Source organism: Cataglyphis hispanica, chromosome 4 (assembly GCF_021464435.1).
Source record: "Cataglyphis hispanica isolate Lineage 1 chromosome 4, ULB_Chis1_1.0, whole genome shotgun sequence".
Classification (NCBI taxonomy): Eukaryota; Metazoa; Arthropoda; class Insecta; order Hymenoptera; family Formicidae; genus Cataglyphis; species Cataglyphis hispanica.
Genome location: NC_065957.1, coordinates 3519671 through 3529124, shown reverse-complemented (window position 1 = coordinate 3529124; position 9454 = coordinate 3519671). Strand labels below are relative to the sequence as shown.

At 42.0% G+C, this 9454-nt stretch overlaps 1 protein-coding gene across 3 annotated transcripts; it reads right to left on the bottom strand.

Moving 5' to 3' along the window:
* Positions 1 to 148: 148 nt before the first annotated feature.
* On the bottom strand, positions 149 to 9181 carry LOC126848835 (UNC93-like protein). 3 transcript variants are annotated; one of them, XM_050590073.1, is made up of 9 exons: positions 9151 to 9181; positions 8179 to 8385; positions 5102 to 5438; positions 4051 to 4475; positions 3525 to 3730; positions 2901 to 3292; positions 2363 to 2495; positions 1909 to 2046; positions 149 to 1388 (listed from the first exon to the last, which is right to left on the bottom strand). In XM_050590073.1, exons 3-9 carry the CDS (start codon positions 5294 to 5296, stop codon positions 1168 to 1170), a joined length of 1710 nt encoding a protein of 569 aa, XP_050446030.1. In that variant the 5' UTR covers positions 5297 to 5438; positions 8179 to 8385; positions 9151 to 9181; the 3' UTR covers positions 149 to 1167. The 3 variants fall into 3 exon arrangements, with proteins under 3 accessions (XP_050446030.1, XP_050446029.1, XP_050446031.1); XM_050590072.1 differs by lacking the exon at positions 9151 to 9181 and adding an exon at positions 8859 to 9138; XM_050590074.1 differs by lacking the exon at positions 9151 to 9181 and adding an exon at positions 9109 to 9122.
* Positions 9182 to 9454: the final 273 nt, after the last annotated feature.

Below are 9454 nucleotides of genomic sequence, written 5' to 3'. Positions count from 1 at the left end.
GCGATTCATTCGAGTGATACAAAACGGTACGCTCGATACTAGAATACGATATATGTAGATTTACGTACATACATATATATGTATGCGTGTCGTTTCCCCGCTATTCAGTCATGTGCATCGATCGCACCGTAGCAAGAAAAAGCGTGTATATATGTGTGTGTGTGTGTGTGTGTGTGTGTGTGTGTGTGTGTGTGTGTATATACGTGTATGTATATAATGTCCGTATACACAGCCGTTCCATCCAGCTTTGGAAGAGCTATCCTTATTAATCGCAGCTTAAATGCACCTGGAGAGAGCTTTAAAGCATCTATCGATCGTCGCCGTCCTCGCTCCAAATTTGCGGAGGGAAAGAGACAACTCTCTCTTTCTCTCTCTCTTTTCCGAGTCGAGTATTAAATAGGACACTGCAATAGCTGCAATAGTCTGTGCTCGCACGAGATGCGCTGGATATCGGTGTATCGATTGCGTGTTTCCACGATTAATTCAAATCTTGGACCGTAAACACACAAGTTAAAAGCAATTTCTCCTCGTATCGAGGACGAAAAGCGGCTTTCGTTCTTCGAATCTTTTGAGATCGGTTGAAGGACGATTATGATTCAAAAGCTCTTTCTCGACACATTATCCAGCGCATCGCACTAGAACGTCGCATGCCGAGTACGGCTGCTATTACATGGCTCGACGATAGAAGCTTCAGAAGCGAAATCTCACGTCCGTGGGACAAAGACGTCTTCCTCACGAAAGTGTAAAAATCTTGGCGCGATCGCGCCCCTTCGCTCCTTCGGCGCTGTCGATGGCACTCCTGCGACGTTCTGGTTCCGCGATGAGAAGCAGCGGATTTTTCGGCAGATCATCATCGCTGTCGTCGGGCAGACCGTAATCGGTGCGACAGGCAAACGCGACGCTATTCGCCCTGCGTCGCGTCTTGACCTTGATCGATGCACCGGCATCGCCACCGCCACCGACTTGCTTCGTTTGATGCTCCTGCAACTGAGTCATCAGGCTGCTGCTTCTGTAGCTACCGCGTCTACCAGATACGATCCCCGTCCAGGATCTCGTCGCGATGCTGGATGGAACGGCTCGCTCTCAGTCCCCCCGGTGTCTGACGTCGGTCGCTGTCGCCGTCTCGACGCTGGTGGACCCGCGCTCGCTCGCCGTCGAATCGCCCGGTCATAAGGGTGCCAGCGTTTTACCACGGCGCGCTAGACGGCTCTCCAGCCAGAGATGCGGTACCACCGCCAGAACCAGGGTCGCGGCGAGGCCCAGAACGCGATAACGGGTGCACACTGCGCCATGGAGGCTGAGCGCGAGAGTCAGTCCGAGCCAACGCCAGAAGAGCGACGTCGATAGCGGTCCCTGCCATGAGTTCGGGTAGAGGCCCATCACCAGCGCTGAAATGTCAAAGATTCAAGTCTCTCTTTGCGGCTCGCCTCGCATCCGCGTCTTGAGAAAGTTCTCATGTTTCCATGACAAATGTTTTTGCGCGTTTATTCTCTCTTTTGGCTTACCAATATAATCTGGCACAAGCAAGTATTTAATCTATTATGTTTTAAGAAGAGAGAGAGAGAGAGAGAGAAATAAACTGCGTTATTTTTGGTACTCTCTCTTTTTCGCTCTACGCTTTTGCCACTTCTCTATAAAGACGAATAATTTCCGTTTGCTTACTCGAACACGCGCGTTTCGTCGTGTATGAACAACTGGCGAACGGCGCCGTGTCTTGATAAAATACAGCCGCAGCTGATGAAGCGAAGTTTGAAAATCACTTCCGAAATTTTTGTGTACGATCTGGCTTAATCGCTTGAATCCGACGTTTTTAAGAGTCATCGACTTAACTTGCGAACATCGCACAAATCAGTCCGACATTTGTATTATTCGTATATATTGATGAAGATCAAAATTCAAGATACTTACTGTATATCAAAGTCTCCCAAATGGAATTACAAACTCCCCAGGCAGCTGATATGACGTGGAAGAGAGCTGGGTCGTCTCCTGTGGGTCTCCAAGTGAGCAAGACAAGCAAGAGACAAGCGTGGAAGGCGAAACCCACGACTGAAATCATAAAAAAAAAGCAAGCTCTCCCTTCTTTCCAAAGCGCGATTAATCCGAATTAACAGGGTCGGATTAAAGAATTATTCTTCTATTATCTCTACATGTAATTATAAATTAACTTGATTTGTCTTTCTTTTTTTTTGCTATATTAAATCCGTAGCATTCATCTTATCTATTTAAGTATCTTACATTTTGATTTGTCTTCCTACATTCTAAAAACGTCATTCATTCATTTCGCGTTGTATATGTTATTATAAATATTTAAATCCGACTCTGCGTTTGTTATTGAATGTAATGCATTAGAGAAATCACTTACCCACAACATAGTACCTTTTAATCTGTCTCAATAGCATCGAGAGTGTTACGGCGGCGAGAGCTTGTAATAGAGCCAAGCTCAGGAAGTTTAAAGTGACCGTGCCGGCGTCGCCTGAGGTGCACACTACATACGCCTATACAAAATACAATGTTAATTATAGCCATTTAATATTAAAAAAAAATATATGGTACTATCTTTTTTTTTTATAAATGGTTTAACGAAATTTGTACAAAAAATTCACACGTGTTGTATATATTTGCATTCTAAAGTATTTCTACAGCAATACGTTACGAAATAGGAAGCGCCGTGGGACTTTATATATGTCTGGAAGGGAGGAAAAAAGAATTTTTTTTTCATGTTTTTTCTGAATAAAGTAGAGCTCCAAAAATAATATGCAGCATTATAAATAAATTAACATTTTCTTTAGTTTCAATTATTTATTCCTCGTATTATATTAAATGAAATTTAGAGAAGCAATTGTGTGTGATATTTAGATTATAATTAATATCGAATGAAGAAAAAAAAAAAAAATGTTTACCTCCATAAAATCGGCATAAATGAAACCTTGTTCCAGTCCGATAAAGAGCGTGAGCGGCGCCGCGAGCTGAAGCTTCGGATCCTGAAAAGCGCATTTTACGGACTTGAGGATATCCTTGACGCTGGTACGATCATGGTTCGCCTGAGGCTCTTGCATCCTCGAATCGAGGAATGCACAAGATATGCCTAAACCGAGCACTGCCAGACCGAGCCAAATACTGACGAGCATCCTCGACGTGCTCGACGCGATCGTTGGCACATAGAGCGATTCGTTGTAAAAGTACATCTCCTCCGAACAATACGCAGCTCCGCAGACATCCCCAATGTCGCTGTTCATTATGCTAGTCGGTATCACATCCGTTAATCTAACGAGAACCGCGGCGATGACGCAACCTGAAATCATAGAAAAAGAGAATTTATATATATATATATATATATATTTTAAAAACAAATAAAATTCAACGAGTTATTTGGACAAAATTAATTAAATAAAATTTCTGTAATTATATAATCCTCAATAGATTTCACAATATTTACTAGCAACATATGTGCATACTTTATAGTGAAGGGGGAGAGGGGGAATTGATTGACAATGAGATTTATTTAAAGGAAATACTGAAAATACCGATTGCGAGACCGATATCTTCGGCCAGTTTGATTCCCCGATTGAGCCTTCTTAACAAGCACTCGCGTCGCGTCTCATCCGGATCTTCAGGATCGACGCAGACCATCGCCAGACTACTCGCGGATACGTTGACGTGCGACGTCCTCGCTAAAAAGCTCGAACTGGCGCAGCAACCTAGCATCGCGTAACTAGGTGCGAGTATGTACCTAAAATGTCAAAGAGAACGTGCGTGTATATGTATACATTTATTTTAATAATTCGCGTCGTAGTTTACATCGATTAGATTGGTTTTATCTCTTATCGAATTTTAGGATATCAATATGAGGAAGACAATGATATAAATGATATAAATGATATAAATGAATTTTGCGATAATAATTAAAATTAAATTTTTGATGAAACGAGATTACAAAAAGAAAATTAATTAAATAGAATATTTGCAATCGCAGGGATAATAAATAAGAAAATTGAAATTCTTAAAACTCGAAGAGATGCAAACGACGTCTCGGGATCATAGAGATCGTACCATTTGGGATACAAATGCACGCCGACGAAGATCGCGGTGACCACGTGGCTCGCGGTGATGGCAAGATTTGTGCCGAGCCGCTGTACGACGATGGGCGCGAAGCAGCTGGTCGCGGCTGCCATCATGTAGAGCTGCGCCAGTAGCACCGGACCCAAATGCGGCTCAAACGCGCCCAGGCCCGCTTGCAACGGGAAGATGGGCAGCGTGGCGGCCGAGCAGCTCGCGTGGCCGAGCAGTAGGGCCGCGATGTGCCGTAATATGGCCTTACGTGGCGGCCGAGGCCCGGCCGGGGTCGCTCGGACCGCCGCGATTAGTCGGCGCACCGACGATGCGCCCGCCGACGAGTTCATGGAATCGCGACGTCGCCACGACAGCGCCGATGTGCGCGTGGACCGGCAGGAGATCGGCGAGTATGCCGCCATGTGCTGTAAAATGAGAGCCGGAAGATTAGCGGAAACAGAAGTCTCCCGCGAGCGTGACTCGGCGTAATCGGCACCGCTTAAAAGTACCGCGATAAAGTAGCAATTAATAATAGCGCGATGGAAATTAAAACGGTAAAACACTCGCAGAATACTCATTATGCCAAGTCGCGCGTTTTCCTTCGATTCTTGGTACGGATCTAAATTTATAAATCTAGATTTAAATTGGAGGATTTTAGAATCTCAGTAAATGTTCACGCTCAGATAGCGTAATACATCCCTTGGCTATTCTATTTAGCGTCAAATATATTATTTTGAGGATATTCTTCTACAGAATTATCTATGAATCTTTGTAAAATATTTGCGTATTAAAAGAATATTCTATAAATCTTAGAACATTGTATTTAGGACGTTTCATTTTAAAGTTCTATCGAGATTCATAGATCATTTTTTTCCACTTTATTAGAATATTTAAATATTAAATATTAAATATTAAAGGATATCTATTGTGTTATCTAAGCGGTGCTATTAGATTTAAGTTGAATCTGTAGGACACATTGAAATATATCTTCAGAAATTATGATTTCGTATACATTTTGGTTAAATTGAATATACTGATGGATGATCGGTACCTCCAGCATGGCATCATTGTCACCCAAAGTAGAATGATGATGTCCACTGCTTCTCGCGCGTTTATGCGAGTGCGCCAACGGCGGAGGCTGCGGCGGCAATCGCACTGGACCAAGACCGCCGATTGGCGCCGGTTTGTACACCGGGCTCTCCAGTTTCTCTTTCGATAGCTCATGAAGATTCGGCAAGGACCCCATCGTTTTCACGCGTTTCCGCCGTTATCGCTTCGCGATTCTATTCGTGTGGTACTTCCTCACGCGCGATCAGGCCCTTCGCTCGATCTCATTACGATCGAGTAACCATCGTCATAATCACTTTTTCCATCTGCGAGTTGGTCATCTAAATCGGAAGGAACAGACTTACACGCGAGCATAACGCGATTATTTTTTTATATAATTTTATATATTTTTTTATATATATAAATTCAATTTTGCATGTTAAAATCTCGTATCTATCAAGTAAATTATACTTATTATACATATTATATCAAATAAAGTAATAATATATATAAAATTTGATGTATATATATATATATATATATATATATATTATATTTAAAAATTTTGCATTTTAAAATACTTGCAAGCTTGATAAAAATATATTTCGTCTTCTATAAAGTTTTAAATCTGGAGCTTCGAAAAGAATAAAGCAGTACGTGAATGAGAAACTCTCGTAAGATACATTTTGACGTATACATATACCCAGAATTTCCAGAAATTGCAATTATCCATCTCTTCAATCTCTCTACAAACGCATTCGAGTTCGATCTGATGAAGGATCGCGATGTACACCGTTAAGTAAAGAAATTGCTACGATATTGTCGTGCGTCTTGCATAATTGTGACGATTCTCGGACCAATTACGAGACGGAGAAAAAGAGCGGATGATAAAAATCCTAGCGGTCACCCGCGCAACCTTGAACGAGAACTTGCTGAGCGAGCGAGCCATTAACTATAAATAAATAAGCCACACAGTATGAGGCCTTGGGTGTCACTCGTCGAACAGTTTCGTACAATAAGTGATCGGCAATCGGCAGTTTAAACCGGAAATGCAAACAGATGCAAATGCCCGGGGCGTAAAACGGTTCGATTGTAGCATTCATGATTTTAATTAGATCGAGAGAGAGAAAAGGCACACAGAAGATCAATAGCGATATGCGTCGAGAATAACACGATAATTACCTACTTATGTAATCAAAGATTATAATTCAACAAACACCTGCTTCGCAATACACACCTTCTAGGGAACATGCGCAATCCTTATTATCAGACGATCGGATTGAAAATGAAAAATAATTATATGCAAATTTATAGCATTAGATCCGTAAACTAGTTTCAATAATTGAAAAGATTTTTTATCAAATAAAATCACAAGCCAATTTATTTATCATAATGAAATTTTTTAATTACGAATTAATATGCCTGATAAAACGGTAATTGCTACTTGGCATGTTCCTCGTTCATTTCTGTATTAAAAAGATCATAATTTTTTATTGTTTCGAATTATGATACTTCGCAACAAGAAGCCAGAAAAATTATGAGACGTTTATGTGTACTCGATAACATTTATAAATGCCTCTTTTTTTAAAGAACAAAACATTCGAGTGAGCATTCATTGGAGCCCATCGAGTTCGGTTAGCGAGAAGAATTTTCGGAGAGCAAATGTTTTCAAGCTGAAAGTAACGTCGGCTCCGCGACTCCAGCAATTTACGGCTAATTTTTTGCATTTATCGATCATGAATCTTTCATGCCTCCAGTCTCTTTTTTATCTTTTATATCGTTAACGTGCGATTCGACGATGACAAATTGATGTGTGGAGATCTATCGAAAAAGTCGAAGCTATATGGATGTAGTCGAAGGTGAACTAGTTTCTACGTGCAAAATTATATATAGCGGCGTATATCTAACTAATGATTTCGGAGAATCGCGGAGGATTCGAAATTAAAAAGAAGAAAAAAAAAAAAAAGATAAAAGCAACGAGCAGATCTATTCATCCGTAGTGACAATAAAATCTAACAAGAACAATTTCAAATTGATTGTATTAACGCTCCAGCTCAGGAATGTGAGGGAAAAAATAATTCACGTTGGATAAAGTGAAGGATGAAGAGTCTGAAATCCCATTGCAGGAGAAATGTGAACAACCTAATTGTTCGTCATAGCTCTCTCGCTCCCTGGCTCTACGCCGTCTCTGAAAGCTAGACCTATGGCGCTACACTTGCATTCCGCGTGAGGTATTCGCTGCGTGGATGCTGGATGCATCTCGCGACGTTGCAACGACGTGCGTCACAGGGGAAAATGCGGCCGATGCGACACGGTGCGCAATCGATATTTCGTTTTTCAGCACTGTCCGCGCTCCTGACCTTGACTATTATTCTCATGTCGGCCCACGTAACATTAATGCTGCCGATAATTACGTAGGTTTGCGCCGCCGGACTCGAGTAACGAGGTACAATGATTGAGGATAAAAAAAATGCTGTAAACCCCTCATCTCTCTTTTTTTTTTTAACAAAATCCTGTTGAAGATTCGCGAGAGTCAATAAAAGGAAATAAATGACGAAATTTTATTTTCGAATTAATTGGTAATCAATTTTAATTGATTTTATCTCCTGAGAGGGAGAAAGAGAGAGAGAGAGAGAGAGAGAGAGAGAGAGAGAGAGAGAGAGAGAGAGAGAGAATTTATAAGCTAACATTGCCAAGATAATTTGTAAAATAAAGAAGTCTCTATATTTATACATATATAGTATCCTGTTGAAAAAATAATTTTATCTCTATTTATATTTCAATCGGAATACGATTATTTCAATACAAAACTGCCTGAAGAGAATAGAACCGCGTGCGAGGCAGGGTTTATTTTTTCATACTGCGTTTTTACACACGACGGTAATATAACGCGGCTGTCAGAGAGTGAATCAATGACAACAGAATGATGAAGCAGTTTATTGTACATATGCCCAAATCGTATATTTAGACGGAGGACGTTGCAGATCGTCAGAAAGACGATTTTAAGTCTTGCAAGCTGAAAGAACTATAGTGGGATGGCAATAGAGAAAACAAAAGATTGTAAAGAAGAGCGGAGCTTACGTTTTCGCGTTCACGATGCTGTGCGGCCGTTCGACATTTGCCATGATTTCTGCTGACGAGAAGCTGCCAAAACTTAGCCAGTTGCCACGCTGTGGATCGTCACGGTTCATGATCGTCGTTCAAGGAACCGCTCGTCGTTTTCATAGCGATAACAAACTTCGTTCACTAACATCCGCGGTACGAATTGCGCACGTCGCCTCTTGGAAGCTTAAATCAAATGCAAGAGTCGATGACACGCAACATTAAATATTTGCACTCGTGACACTTGCAAATTGTTAGCAACTCAAGGGAACAGTTGTCACAAATGCTCGCATCCCGCGTGAATTCGCGCGTGTCACTTTAGATTTAATTAAAGTTAAGCCTCGAAGCGAGATATCAACGATCGCCGTTGGTATAAAAATGACGGGTCGTCACTGCATTTGGGTTCAAAATCGAATTAAAATCATGAACGACGCGATGTCGGCTCGAACAATTAATTTTGACGGGCCTAATGTATCTGCGAGATGCCGACGATCATTGAAAGAGACGAAGTCGAGATGAGAATTAATGCGTCTCAACGCGCGGATAACACTCTGGGGGCCATTATTAACACGCGGAACATTGATACGATGAATCGCAAAAAATATAAAGGACACGATCGAGTCACGAAATGCGAAGGATACGTCAGGGCACTGACATACAATCGACCACCGGGCGAGATATTGCGTTTCACCCTCTAATTAAGATTCCTCTATTTCTATGAAACGTCGGAAGATCCTGGTATTTCCCATCGGAAAATGTAAACACGATGCTAGTCTGTAATTCTGATTCTTTTGCCCGAGTCCTTCGCGTTTTAAAGACACGAGCGGAAGACGCGAAATTTCTCGCGTTCTCTCGCTCACTCAAAATCGCGATCGACAAGTAATCAAAAATCCCGATCCGCGCGTTTACAGGATGGGATCTAGGTCCTGGGCCGACGAAGGGACGACTCACAAAGCGGCTTGACTCTGCGTCCGCAATTCGGTGTCGCTCGGTTCTGCTCGAGCCAGCTCGGCTCGGCCTCTTCTCCTGATGGTCGATAACAACGAGAGTGCGTAGTGAAGGCGCGCTCCTTTAATTCCATCACAAATCTCTTCCGAGTAAAGAATTCCCTTTAAATCTCACTCTGGCATGCGAAAGATTCGGTCTCGGGAATCTTAATCAGTCACATATCGAGATCGATATTAGTCGATCGTTACGAGATTAGTCGAAAGGTTTGCTGAGCCGATGTTTTGCGACGATATCAGCGCACGTTTGT